The 14,517-nt window shown below is 38.9% G+C and overlaps 1 protein-coding gene across 1 annotated transcript in view; it reads right to left on the bottom strand.

The window, feature by feature from the left end:
- The window catches only part of HERC1 (HECT and RLD domain containing E3 ubiquitin protein ligase family member 1), a 65,599-nt gene that overhangs the window by 17,198 nt on the left and 33,884 nt on the right, over positions 1-14,517 (bottom strand). Inside the window, exons 38-53 of the mRNA XM_026038647.1 lie at positions 13,683-13,881; positions 12,937-13,097; positions 12,358-12,474; positions 11,947-12,178; positions 11,214-11,338; positions 10,749-10,969; positions 9,281-9,549; positions 8,655-8,707; positions 7,342-7,542; positions 6,544-6,718; positions 5,712-5,982; positions 5,018-5,231; positions 4,015-4,220; positions 3,143-3,270; positions 2,222-2,349; positions 729-929 (exon numbers count right to left, since the gene is read on the bottom strand). Coding sequence (XP_025894432.1) covers positions 729-929; positions 2,222-2,349; positions 3,143-3,270; positions 4,015-4,220; positions 5,018-5,231; positions 5,712-5,982; positions 6,544-6,718; positions 7,342-7,542; positions 8,655-8,707; positions 9,281-9,549; positions 10,749-10,969; positions 11,214-11,338; positions 11,947-12,178; positions 12,358-12,474; positions 12,937-13,097; positions 13,683-13,881 — 2,901 coding nt within the window. The remainder of the gene's footprint in view (positions 1-728; positions 930-2,221; positions 2,350-3,142; positions 3,271-4,014; positions 4,221-5,017; positions 5,232-5,711; positions 5,983-6,543; positions 6,719-7,341; positions 7,543-8,654; positions 8,708-9,280; positions 9,550-10,748; positions 10,970-11,213; positions 11,339-11,946; positions 12,179-12,357; positions 12,475-12,936; positions 13,098-13,682; positions 13,882-14,517) is intronic.

The following is a 14,517-nucleotide window of genomic DNA, read 5'->3' as shown; positions in this document are numbered from 1 at the left end:
CTCCACTTAAGCTTATGTATTTGTTCAAAAAAAAAAAAATTCTAGAGAATTCCTGGCCATGACTGAGTTATTTCCATTCTGAAAGATAGCACAGACATTGTGAAAAGGACGTTACGTTAAAAAAAAAAAGGGAGATTGAATCTTATAAATACTTCTAAAGGTATCTGAGCTAGGAAGAGACAGGAAAGCAGAAAGCACGCTATTTATTGCCTCATTTAGGCCTTATCTGGCGCAATATCTATTTATTGCTCCAATATTGCCCCTAGCTATGAGTGCTAAAAACACTGAAACGTTTCCTGAAGTGGCTTCTACCAAGTCAAAATGCAAAATAAGTAAATTACCAAAGCTGCTCTGCTTGATTCCCCTTGGACTGGAGCTGTTAAGAAGTGATGACGACTCAGGAATTTACATAAGACTGACTACACACTATCCATAGGCAGAGCAGATGTTGCAGAGAACCTATATTGCATTTATACCACGTCGGGAAACGCTGGCCTGGGTCTACTACTAACTGCTGTTTACCTTTATTGTAGGGACAACCCACAGATCCAAACCCCACTGAGGCTTTTCTCCACTCAGGAGCACAAATGCTGTTTGGTAGCAAGGTGCCAGAGGGGGTACCCTCATGAATAATATATCACATGAGATTATATATACTGCTTTTAAAAACAAAGTTGGTGAAAAAATGTAGTTTTCATGTCTTTTAAAACATTGATATTGTTACATACCATCATTTCGGTAGCAGTGTTCCAGTTCCAGCCGGTGCATGGTTGAAGTATCTACAACTTCAATAAGCCCAAGAGATCCGTCCATGCGGCCAATTAATAGTAATTCCGGAGCGTCGCCTGTCCACGGTGCAGCTGGCCCTTCCTCCGGCCAAGCCAGAGCAGACACCCAGTGAGGCTGAAGATCTAAGAGCCCTTTTCCTCCTAGGAGGCCAAAAAGTCTTTTAGAATTGGTTCGTCTTCATACAGAAAAGACAACAATAACAACAATAAAACACTTTCCGAGGGAAAGTGCTGAGAGAGCATACTGACAGTTAGGACACGTGCTACAAATTCACATCAGGTACAAGACTGTGAAGTAATGGATCGACACTGACAATAGCTAAGGCAGCTCAAATCTCAGGTTAGACAGTTTTGTTAAAAGGAGAGTGTTAGGTTTTTCGGTATTAGAAAACTTCCCTACTTTTCTTGTGGATTCTATATAAAGCTATGGGGGGGGAAAAAAAAAAAAAGATAATTCAAATAAAAATATCTTAAAGCACCATAAATGCCTGCTGGACCTCATCTATATCCACAACTATCAGACAGTAATCTGGGATTTTCCTATGTGCAAAACACCACAATCAAGTGTCAGAGATTTCAAATGACAAAATGACTACGAGTCTTCCTCTGAGAGGCATTCTGAAGGAATTAAGACAACAAATGACAACAAAACATCAAAAATATCAAATTGCCATAAGGAATTGGGAAGGAGCTATCCTGGATCAGGCTGAGTCATCTGTAAGACTATGCAGTCTCCTTCCTAGATTCATCTAATCCATTTTAAAGTATTTCTTCTGCAGCTGTCACTCCTCCTTGAAAACTATTTGAGATCTAGATCCTTTCAGCATTAGAAACTTCTTTTCTTCCACTGCCAATTTATTTCCATGTCTTCTTGTGTCAACACCACTCATCTGCCTACACAGCTTTCTCTCCATCAGCTTCTCTTTGCTAGTGCTCATTTTCCTAATGTACTGATTCATCATCTCCCTCCTCTGAGACATTTTTGTTCAACTAAAGAAAGCAAATCCTCTCATTCCACTCTCATTTTCCACCTACTTTGTCTCTGTAGCAAACCTTCCCTGCATCTGTTTCTGTGAATTTTGTCATTCTTGCTGCCTCATTTAGAAAGATACCTCTTGGAGACCGCAGGAAGAGAGCATTTACAGACAAAAAATGCTGAAGGCTCAAACCTAAATGTTTTTGATTCAATAACAGACAACAAGGCTTCCCACTTGGTGTTCAGTCTTCTACTGACACAATTTAAGGCACACATCCACTTGTGGCTAGTGCCTCTTAAAACATACGGTTTACAAGATGTCGTGGAGTAAGGCAGGCATTTAAATTGGAAAACACACAGACTTAAACACCTAAATATACAAATATTCTACAGTTTAGCAGTTTCCACAAAAATAAGCTGCTCCATAAAGCATTCAGAGGTAGCTACTGGAACATACCATTGACTTGCCATATGTTCACCATCTTTTCTGTAGCTCCAGCCAGGTATTTGCCACTGATGCTCCAACAGACAAGAGATAAACTGAGGTCACCGGGTGACCCCAAACTTTCTTCGGAATCACCTTCTCTATAATGCAAAAGGATAATGCAATTAAGAAAAGGTATTTGCATGCAGCAAACTGGAAAACGTAGAATTCATGAAGAAAGTGAGTGAAAAAGCTGGACTTCTGCTATCATTGCAGTTTTATATAGGAAATGCATCTTTCTCACCATAGGCCTATACTTCATTTAATATCTCTCTAAATTAGAAAATGAGATACCAGTTATTTTTGCAGTAGAAGTCTGGAGTTAGGTTTCAATTAGAAATTGATTAGAAGTTGATTCTAGTTCTCTCTCACTTTACCTACTTACACAGATACATCTCAAATAAATTAAAGAGGTACCATCTAGCTACTAATTCTACTCTGAACACCTCCTCCTCTGACATTTTTATTCATTTTAGTAACAGGAAAATTAAGGCTACAATGTGGCATGGATGCTTCTTGTAGACAAGATTCTGTATTGCCTTTATTTTTAAGATAAAAAAAAGTATATTGGTGTTTTTTTGTGGCCCACTGGAACCAATGGAGGGAATATCTGAGATTTGTTTTCATGTGACAATCCTTCAGAGCTCTTAGTTTACTCATTCATCATGATGAATTTATTAAAAGTATTTTTAAACAGTGATAGCATGATCTCCTTGTATTAGCTCTTACAACACTGAAATTTAAGTTGTCTTTTCAGATTTAATCCATTTAATCTACTCTGCATGCCATAAACACATCATAGCAAAAGGGAATATTTATGCAGGAGATATGGCAGAATTGGGCCTTTTCATTATCTTAAGTTAAATATCTGACTATTATCAAGAATCAACTTACAATTTGTTGAGCACACACGTCTGTTGCAATGAATACTGCTTTTTTGTAACATTCCATACTCTAATGGTGGCATCATTTCCACTAGTGGCCAGAAGTCCCTTTTTGTTGCACCAAACACACGTCATTACCTATAAGAATCAAAATTATTAATATCATAACAAAATCAAGAGTTTAATCCTAAAGCTTAGGTATACTTGTTCACTAATATCACTAATATAAATGTTAATGCAAACATTAACCTTGAGCACAAAGCGACAGCTTGACTAGTGAAATCTGCTATAGCAATTAAACAAAAAAGCTGCATTTTTCTCCTTCTATGGCATGGTGCAGTTAAGTGCTCTTACACTGGCCTGCTCATCAGACCACTACTGTGTACAATACTGGACAAACACATTAATTATTATATAGGCAAATTAATGCAATTAAGATCTAGTCTAAGAAAAGACTTTTAGTGATTCGGTGGACTTCAAGCACTGCAAAGACAGTTTCATGTTGCCTTTAAATGAAGCTCTAAAGTAGCAAGGAGGTGTTTTTTGCATCAGAGTCCTCAAGCAATAACTAACTTCAGCACCAAAAAGTTACTTCTTGGGGGCAGATCTTAATACAAATTAAGATCTAGTCTAAGAAAAGACTTCTAGTGATTCAGTTGACTTCAGGCACTGCAAAGACAGTTTCATGTCGCCTTCAAATGAAGCTCTTAAGTAGCAGGGAGGTGTTTTTTGCATCAGAATCCTCAAGCAACAACTAACTTGAGCACCAAAAAGTTACTTCTGGGGGGAAAGCATTTCAGCTAGCATACTTGCAAAACCCAGCAGTGTTATCAAGCAAACGCATATTACAAGTCACACAATTCTGTCAGGAATCCTGCTCACCCGGTTCTGATGAGCTTCCAGTTTTATGAAAGAACATTTTCGTAAGTCTCCCCCCATATCAGCGAGGGTCTGAGGAGTAGTTTGATTATCTCGGTCGTGTGCTGCAAGAGTTCGCACCAGCTGCTGAGCAGCCCACTGCCTATGCTGTGAGGATAACCTTGAAGAAAGGCAGCAGGCTGCTAGGGCATTAGCCAGCTCCAGAGGGCCTACAGCAGAAGGATCATAGGAAGGATGGGCATACAATTGGGCAATTAAACCTGCTTAAACAAAACAGTGAGATGATGCCCAAATGAGTACGAAACAGAATTGCACAAACGAACACAGCATTAGCCACATTTTCCAGAAAGAAGATTAAACAGACATTTTATGCAGAATGCTACAATCTAACGTTAGCTGCTAGAGGGGAAAAAAAAAAGGGGGGTTTCTGATAACAAGAGAACAATAATCCTACTCAAACTTCATCAAAAAAAGGAAAAAAATAGTCTTATTGCCAACAAAGAAAAAAAAATGGTCATTCAAACAAGTGCTGCCTAAACAGCTCCGTCTCCTCTGACACAGAGAAACTGGTGTCCTTGCTAAGTCTCTCCCTGCCCTTTCCACAGCAGCAGCAGCCTGATTTTCTGCCCCCCGGACAGAGCAGTCCTTGGGTGGCAGGAATGCTGTGTCCCTTCCCAGGTGGCACACCTGAGGCTGAACACTGCAGCTGTATGGCTTTGAATACCTCTAAATGTTTGATTTCTTTTAAAGAGGCAGAAGTTGCAGCTACATAAAATAATATTTCCAAGTAAAATTTGTGTACATGCCACTTAACTATAAAAACATTCAGATTAAAGCACCTTTTGTACATTTTTAAACACTTATATATATCACATATATATCACATATATATAAACATTTTATATATATATATATATCACATTTTAGCAAGATGATACTTAATCATAAACAAGAAACTGAGGACCAAATAATAAACAGTAAACAGGAAATTAAAATTGTGTCGTACCTTTCTTTTCAATTTCTGCTTTATCATAATTGGGCCTCAATTTGGCCCCTTTGTCTGCCAACAGTGCTACAAGCGCCTGAGTAACCACAAAATTTGGAGAGGTTACAAGTTTGTTCTCCTCAGCAATTCCTCTTAAAAAGCTCGGCAAAAATTTTCGCTGAATCGGGTCATCAACTGTCGTCAGGTTTACACCCGTTGCTGCAGAAATCAAATTCTATTAAAGAAACAAATAAATAGATATATAGATTAATCAATCCCCTATGGATTTCAGAAAAAATAACTGTTGAACAAATCACGTAGAGTTTTAAAGTTTTTTGCAGGAGCTCTCAGGGTGCCAAGCAGTATTTCACATGTGCAAAATGACGTACAAAACAAATTTAAGGCTGAAGCCTTTGAAAAAAACATAGTCTTAATGGAGACATGCATGTGTAAACCATCCTTTGAGCTAGTTTGAACTGGGAAATAAGGAAGAAAAATAAGGAAATAAGGGAAATAAGGAAGGAAATAGGGAAGGGAAATAAGGGAGATAAGGGAAATAAGGAAGGGAAAACGCCAAGGAGATCTTATTGCCCAGTTCAGATATCACGAGTGCTGTCTCACTGTGCACAGACAGCCCAGACTGCCAAAACGCACTGCTTCATCTCACGTATCAGCAATTTGACAATAAATGTTCATGTAGAGATAACAAGCCTACCTGTGTACACAGCTGTACGAGCAGCTTGGCAGCACTGGGGGTGTTCGATGCCAAACAGCCAACCGCCGTGCTCAGGTAGGCGAGGCAAGAGATGGGCTTGCTTGTTTTGCTGTGGATTCCCCTCGATCGCTCCGCTGAGCTCGACACAGTGGAGGGACTCGTGGAGAGACCTGCTCTCCCGGCAGCCGCGAGGCACATGAGGCGAACCAGGGTGCGGATATCGGTTAATCCCAGGGACTCGAGGCCAGCCGCCAGGCTACAGCTGGAGCCACTGCCAGAAACAAATGCAAGTGTTGCTTGTTAACTGGACTTTTAAAGATTTTTTTCTCTTTTTCAATTTTACAATTTAAATAACTGCAATTTTTTACAGTTTACTACGGTAATAAGCACAAGTGGATATGAGATTTCTGCGACTTCTTCACAGTTGCACAGGGATTTTGTACAAATTCTTGTATACAATTTGTGCACAAATTCAATACAATTTCAATTCTTGTCTCCCGTCTCTTGTATCATGTCTTCTTGCCTCTAATATTTCCCCCTAAGTTCTAATATTTATATTGAAAAAAACTGACAAACACAGCATCCATGTGTTTGGATGGCTGATACTACTGGATTCCCCTTTCCACATAAGATAAAGAAATCTGCTTCATAGATTTTGAATACAGAGTTCAAAAGAAGGAAATCTTCAGAGCAAACCTCCTCTCAACATCATGATGTGAGTATATGAAAGGAGAGCCACTTTTCCAAAGCTTAAAACAAGATACACAGCAAACATCAGTTGATAACTGCTTCCAAATGCAAACATCCCAGTGTTGTCAAGGAAGCCACGTACCTGACAGACAAGAGTGACAGCGCTCTCATAACCATAGTTCTTGCAAGGAGGACCTGGGCAGCTGCTGTCACCCTTCTCAGGGCCATAACACGGTCGTGTGGATTTACCAGAGCAGCTGCTTGTTCTCCTAAGGTTATCCTGCCAGAAGAACTTTTCTCTATAGAGCCGTGACAACCTTGGAAATAGGGATGGTTTGTATTAGCGTTTCAAGAGATTGAAAAAAAATCAAAAAATTACCATACAATAATAAACACAAAAGCAAGTTAGGACTCATTTTGTAAATTATTCGTTAAATTCTTAATATTTTGTACATACAGATTTGTAGTGATAATGACTGAGTGGAAAACACCCTCCGAAAATTCTACACAGTTCAATTATTTCTCCTCTTCAAGGACAGATGGGCAACAATTTGGTAATACTTGAGTTAATTGCTCTATTTCTCCTGTCCGTTAGAGGGGTCTACAAACTTCAATATTGATCTTGTTATTTCAACAGGATGATTACTTAGCCCCTTTTAAATCTAAGAAACTTCCTTTGTGTTCTGGACATGCTACTGGCATTCCCTGTAGGACTGTAGTCATAATGTTATTAGTAAACTGGAGCTTCTAGCCTTGTATCAATAAAAGAGACTTGTGCTCCTCATTGTAACTTCTCTAAAATATAACAAAAATATCGAACCTTCATTTCCTGAGGGTGAGAGGCATGAAAACCTGTCCTCAAAATATTCTGCATTATCGCTATAAACTCACAACAAATGGGAAATACTTGTAATTCAAAGAGAATCTGTCCCCCATTTACCTATCTGCATCAATGTCTCCTCCATACTGTTGGTGGCTGTCACCATTGCGACGGATGCTCCCAGGGGATCGCTGTCAGGGAACTGCACAGGCTCAGGCACAATACGGCGGTCATTCAAACCCAGGGGTCCAGCCAGCAACTCAAACTCCTCCTCTCCCGTCAGCTTCTCGTCTTCATCTACATCCAACATATCCCAGTCTTCTGGAATTGGAGAAACAGAAGCAGATTTGGTTATAAATCCTAGAAGTAGTGAAAAATGTTAATGAATTTAAAAAGGAGATATAAAAGACAAACTGCAATCAGAAAACCAGTTGGCTTCAAAACTCCTACTTTCAGTGCTGTCATAGTAAAGAACACCAAATCAAAATCAATCACCAACGCAAAAGCAAAATCTCCCTTTTGTTCCCCCTTCTACATCTTTATTCCTACTGCTGAAAAGTCTCAGTAAGACATTTCAGAAGTTTAAGCTATTACGATTATCTGAAACGTCAAACTAGCTGGTTTTAAAATGCACAAATGAAAAATAGTGAGAAACCTGGATGTACAGTTGTGCTTTAGATCATAATCACAAACCAAAATGTTCTTGGATCCTGATTATACAACCAGGCTTTCACTTTTTCTTCCCAGAAAAAAACTACCACCATAATTGCACTCCTGTATTATGCACTCCTTTCACTTCTCAGGTTTTTACACAGAAGCCAACTTACATTTGCTGATCCCTCCCTCTCTATCTTTCCCTTCAGGAGAATCTGAACATCTGGTAGATGATGAACTCTCCATTAGCTCCTGAGGTTCTCCCTAATGCTCTATTGAACAGTCAGCTGTGGAAACTCATAAAACTACAATAATATGAGCTACATGATACATAGGATCCAAGAAACATCCGGGAAGGGTTTTCTACAGTCACTGGAAAGAGTGAAAGACATTCTCAAAACACTCACAGAAAGCAAAAAGGTAGAAAAGTTATCAGTGAGCTCAATGTCCCAGTCTTCTGAGACTGTAACTCAGGCTAAAAACCTGTTCTACCAAGGGAGTAAAATGTATTTGAATGTGAAGCTTTGTGGGTGCAGGTTACCTACTTGTGCAGGTTACATCTACACACAATACTAAATCACCCAAATTTACAGTAATGGTCACTTTATCTATCTGAAGGACATGGAAAGAACATGAAGAATAGGTAAAAAATGACACTCATTTGAATTTTTAAAACATCAAAATACTAAATCTAGCCTGAAGTGCCACCTTCAAGTGCAATTCTCATTTGCATGAGCATTTGTGAAACATTTAACATCTTGAAAATATTATAAACTTACCTTCATAGACACTGTCTTGTTTACCTATTAAATCAGGAGCTTGACCTTTGTATCTGCACAGGAAAAAAAAAAAAAAAAAAAAAAAAACACCTTAACGGTTCTTGTCTGTTTTTAAGTAAATATGCACACATGCTTTAAATTTTACTGACAGGAAAATGCATACATGATTTCTGCAAATGACAGGACGAGAAAAAATGAATAAAAGGGCTTTCAAAAGGGGGGAAGAAAGGGAAGCATTTTGCAGTGTGAATGTGAAAAAGGCCTAAAAAAGTATTCTAATTATCAAATCCAAATAAAAGAAGTTGTTAACTGAACCACAGTATGTAAGATTCGATCAGATAATTCATTTTTTAAAAGCATTCAAAAAGAATGAAGGAAAGAAAGCTCAAGACAACTTTTTCTCAGCAGACCTTTGCTGAATACAGAAAAAGCTTTAAGCCTCACTTAAAACAGACCACATCAAGAATTCTGCTAATTTTTAGCAGCAGAATCTGGCTCAAACACATTCTGAAAAAAGCCCTCTTGTTCCCTCAAACACATTCTGAAAATGGTGACGTTAGGAAAAAAATCTTTTAAGGTGTTTCCTTCCTTCACACGCAGCACTCCACTGCCTTTTCCTTCCGTACCTTTCCGACGTGGACGTTTTGGATTTACTCTTGAGGGCGAGGTACTTGTCTCGGCAGATGCCACACAACAGGTAGTAGGGATTCCCGCTTCCGCACTCGCCGCCGAACCAGCCGTCCACGTAGGACCCGTTGCTGCGGTAGCCCTGCCGGTTGGCGCTGCGCCCGCAGCCCGGGTGGTTCCTCTTCATGTGCTGGTTGAAGCTCACCACGCTGGATTCACACAGCTCACAAACCACCACTTCTTCTCTCTCTTCAGATTCACAGACGTGCTGCGTAACAAGAGGGTCGCTCGTTATTTGTACACAAAAAAAATCCTCGTATTAGGTATAAAAATATGTTTGTGTGTTAAGGATATTCCTGATCACTTTTATTACACACGGAGAGTGGTAGTTATATGGGTAACTTTCAAAGGAGCAAAGCAGAAATGGGCAATTTATGACACAAAGAAGAAATGAACACTTCAAAACAGGAAAATAAACGTAGGATATATAGTTTCAGATGATGTGATTTCCTATTTCACCTCAGTTCTCCCTCAAAATTCTTTAAAAAGTAACTTTTCACATATCACTTTGCCAGTTCACAGTCAATGCTGTTGATAGTTTCTCAGAATGTGACTGAGACTTGGGGCAACAAAAAGAAATCCACTGTTTTCAGATCAGCAGACTTTTCGTTTACTGTGCAGCAATGATTAGCATTTGTGTTACTATGTTCCGAACAACTATTTAATTTGTTTTACATCCATACTTCCATCAAGAATCTCAAATGGAAGGAGTTCTCTGGAACACTTGCATATCAATCAGGCAGTGGCATAATTAGGAAGTGAACATTTACAGCATTGCAGATTGCCTGTCAAATTCAGATGAATGATCCAGTCGTGCAACCTACAACTTTCATACTTCTCTTCCTAAGATATTTTGAGGGAGCTCAGAATAACATGCAAAGACTGTCACCAAATCCTTCTCAGAGAGGGGTACACAAGAAGAAGAAAAGACAAAACTGATTTAAGGGTCAGCTATGTTGCTACATATCAGAACTCCTTAGCCTTGGCTTTACAGAAGTGAACTGTATCAAGTTCTTGTAAATGTAGGTAGCACTAGTATGATTAAAAAAAAGAAGTAAAATAGTTTCAACATAAAGTAAAAGAGGTAAAAGGCTATACTTTTTATCATTATTATTTTAAACATAACAGAAATTTCTCATTTTCTGTTCTCATTTTCACAGAAGGAAATAAAAAAAACCTCACAAACAAAAAACTAAGGACCCATAGAAGTGCAGAGCAAGAAACACAGGGAAGCACTTCCCTATCTGAAGTTTAGCAGCTACGGAATACTAAAGACTTCAAACATTGCTAGCGTTTAGTGGGATATTTTCAGATGAAACATAAAAATATGCATGTTACTTAAGATTTATTAATAGAACCATGCAAAAAGCAGTAAGTTAAAGCAGCCCCCGCTGCAATCACACACACCCAGGTAGGCCAGTCCAATACCTCTGGGATCCACATTCCCAGAATATCATTATCACTAGCCAGGTCCTGCCCGAACATCGCTTCCATCGCTTCGTCGTCCAGATCGATTTCCAGCTCCTCGTCCAAGTTGAAGTCGTAGAGAGCGCTGGGATCCTGCTGCAGGGATATCCCTTCCCTTCGGCTCTGATTTCGGTGGGCCTGCACAGAGCGGTACAGCCCGGCTCAAGTGGAAAAACAAAGTGCCGCATTATTTTTAATGTAATAAACACAGCTGCACTTCCAACCACCCTTGGTTTTCTTTTTAACTCTTAAGCGTTATCTACTTCATTATCAAATAAAAACTACGCTAGACACATGCCGACACGTTCCAAGTGACATTCAAATGGCAGTTTTATAATTTCTCACTCCTCCTTTTCCTGATTTCCTGGATTAGCAGAGGCCATGGAATTCTCTCAACACACTTACCAGCTCGTGCCAGCAATGTTCGGGCAGCTAAGTCAAATTTGTGTCTTCTTGTCACAGCCGAGCGACTTCTAGACGGAGGTCCACTTGCAGAAGCTGCATTATCTGCATGATCCATATTATCAGGGCTACAAGAATTTACATTGAAAAGCAGGTTTTAAATAGCATTCTACAGTAAATAAGGAAAAATATACTATGATCATATTTATTCTTTCTTTCACAAAAGAAAAAAAGGAAATTTCTAACTCAGGGATTTTCTATCCTGCTGCTTCATGTTTTTATTGCAAGTCCTTTTGACTCCAAGAATTACCTCAGGAAAACAGATGTCATCAAATGTCAGGAATGTCAAATGTCAGGAAAACAATGTCAAAACTTATTCATCTATTCCATAGTGCCAAAGCACTTAAGAAATGGTCAGAGAGAGTTCACTTTATGTTGTCAATGTTGGCTATAACATAAACTAGGTTTTTCTTTTTAAAAGAAATAAGTCAATATTTCTGTTTCTGCCTCAAACTTTGTCCTTATTTCTTTTTTTTTTTTTAACAAAAAAAAAAATAATTCCAGTGTTTGATTCTAGTTAGTTTATTTCTTGTAACTTAAAGTTTAACTGCACCTTTGCTTTTATTCATGTTCTCACACAATTCAAAGTGTTATCCCAGAGACAGCAACACTCCACTTGTGAGATCTGCATTTTAAGCAACAGATTTTACACAATTAGGAGGAGGATAAATTTTACCTTTCGCTAAAGCCTTCCTCCATTTCAGTGGCATCAGCAGAGGGGATATCACCTGGTGACTGCAGGTAACAATGATCACTCGATTTTCCACCACTTGCAGAGACTATTGCCCCATGCCGTGAATCTGCAGTCCCTTCTGATTGGGGCTCATCATCATCTTCGTTTCCAGGGTGCTCTATCATCCACATGGCCAACACTGTGATATTCTGTGCATCTGCTTCTCCTCTGGCACCTGAAAGCAGAAAAATCACAATATGAAATAATATTATATCATTGATGATGAAAGATTTGTTTTTTACCCATGAACGGTTATGAGGTTTAAAAAAATTAAGTATTCTGCTGGAAAATAAAAAGTATCTTTCTTCATAATTTAATTTTTCAACATAAGCTGGTATTATAATTACAGATTACCTGTGGCTTCCATAGCTTTTGCAATTTGCCTGAGGGAGAATCCCATTTCCAGCAAGGGAACAGCAATGGCAGGAGGAGGAGGGGATGTTGAGAGTCGACTGCTCGGATCAGATAAAGCTTCAAAGATAAAAAGAATTAAATATAAAGTGTATAAACCTCTCTTTACTCTCTTCCACTTTATCAGACATCATTTCCAATTCTTGTTTTTAGTTTCAGATTTAGAGTAAGTGAAAGGAATTACTGCACTCAAAAGTGGTTAAGTAACCAAGGAAACGAGCCTAGATGACATTAACATTTTGAAATAACCATCAATAAAACTGCATTCCTCTTTATAAGAGCATCAGTGTGAAATCCATTCTGCAGTTTTCAAAAAGTAATTTAATTGATTGATAAAGTCCACAGATAGACAGTTGATAGCTTTTTGCCCCAAGGTAGTCACTAAAAGGTTTTAAGAATGTTCTGCATGCTTGGTCGTATTAAAAGGAAATTTTACTGGTTTCCCATGAATTAAAAAATATATTGAACTTATGCAAGTTTACTAACGGTCCATATTTCCATCTCTATTGATTTCAAGAATACCTGTACGATTGGCAGGCCTGGCAGACTGGGAGTCAGGAGAAGTCAAACTCTGTCGCCTTCCAACTTCATCTGAAGGAGATGTGGGTAAGGAAGATATGGGAGGAGTCTGAGCACGTCGTGCTGGAAGTACCGTTGTAGTAGGGTAGCTGGAGAACATTTGCCTTTAGAAGAGAACAACATGTATCATCATCAAGCTATAATGAACATGACAGAAATGCATTAAATTAAGATGCACTTGGCAAGTCATACACTTGGCACCCTTGCAGCAGTTAATTTTATATGGGTGTGGGGCAGAATTTTATAAGGGTGTGGGGAGGGAACTTGCAGGAACAGCCATTCTAACCACTGCTGGACAGCTAAATTCTCAGGTACACACCTACAAAAGGTCCATAGACAGAGCACTATCGGAAGAGATAAGTGAGAAGTCTCAACTTCCATTTCCCCAGTTTGCTCAGAACTCAGCCTAGCTATAAATCAAATAAGCCCCAAAACTGAAAGATAATATAAGGAAGATATTTTCTCCTGTCTCAAAGAAGTCAGCTGCTACAAAAGCAAACACTTAACAGCTGTTTTATTGCTAGAAACCTACGTCTTAAAAGACTCTGTTTTGCCTTCTGCAGAGGCAATTCATAAAATATTGTCAAATATTATCAAAAATAAAAATACTTCCAGGACTCTCTTTAGAGAGTTTGTTCCCTACACATGTGCTCACACACATGAAATGATGAAAATAGGGGATACTTCACCTCAGAAGACTGAGAGGCATAACACCAGGTGATTCTGAAGCTGGGACTGTTTCGGTATCAGTTACTGGAGTCGTGGCAGTGGTCGTATCCTCCAGGGAGCTGCTCATGAAAGATGTTGTACTGGAAGCAGATGGGCTGGTTGTAACGGGCGTCTGGGCTTGCTGAGATTGATCGCCTTCTTCTACTTGTTGATCTACTTCTGCAACACAAAAAGGACATGACAGGAACATCAATAGCTTTGCATGGAGTTAAAACAGTAGGAAATAGGGATTGATCTTTGGAATTGTCCCCAAAGAAAGGAGTGGACAGAAACACACAGAAATAATTCTACCTATAACTGACTAATGTAGATAAATTTGTCTATCAGTTGGTCTTGCTGACATATCAGCTGTCGTGCTGAAAAAAGCTAAGTAGGAAAAGACTCTTTCTAGAAGAGAACAAAAGCAATTTGCTTGGTTAGATCTTACTATATGTAGGATTACAGCAGCTAGGATTATTCTCTTAGCCAAAGGAGAAAGAAATCTCAGAGACAGACAGACAGCTTATTAAGTTGTTTTCATCTCAGCTGCTTATCTCTCTTAGATTTCTGGAGTGTTGTTTCTTGGCTGTACCGTAAGTAGTCTGTAAGATGGCAAAGAACCAGAGAGCACAGGAATTAGCTTTCCTATTTTAGATATTTTTTTCTTTTGAAAGAATTTAAGTAGTTTTCATAAAGTTGTACTTTGTAATACGCAGACTTTCAGGATGAAAAAGAACATGATAAACGTGATCTCCTTGGCCTCTTTTAGTGTCATGCCAAGTAACTCAAAAACCCACATGTGATTCACAGATTCCC

Source organism: Nothoprocta perdicaria, unplaced genomic scaffold (genome assembly GCF_003342845.1).
Source record: "Nothoprocta perdicaria isolate Ctin4 unplaced genomic scaffold, notPer1 scaffold_214, whole genome shotgun sequence".
Classification (NCBI taxonomy): domain Eukaryota; kingdom Metazoa; phylum Chordata; class Aves; order Tinamiformes; family Tinamidae; genus Nothoprocta; species Nothoprocta perdicaria.
Note: the sequence above shows the minus strand (reverse complement) of the source record. Positions and strands in the feature narration are given on the sequence as shown.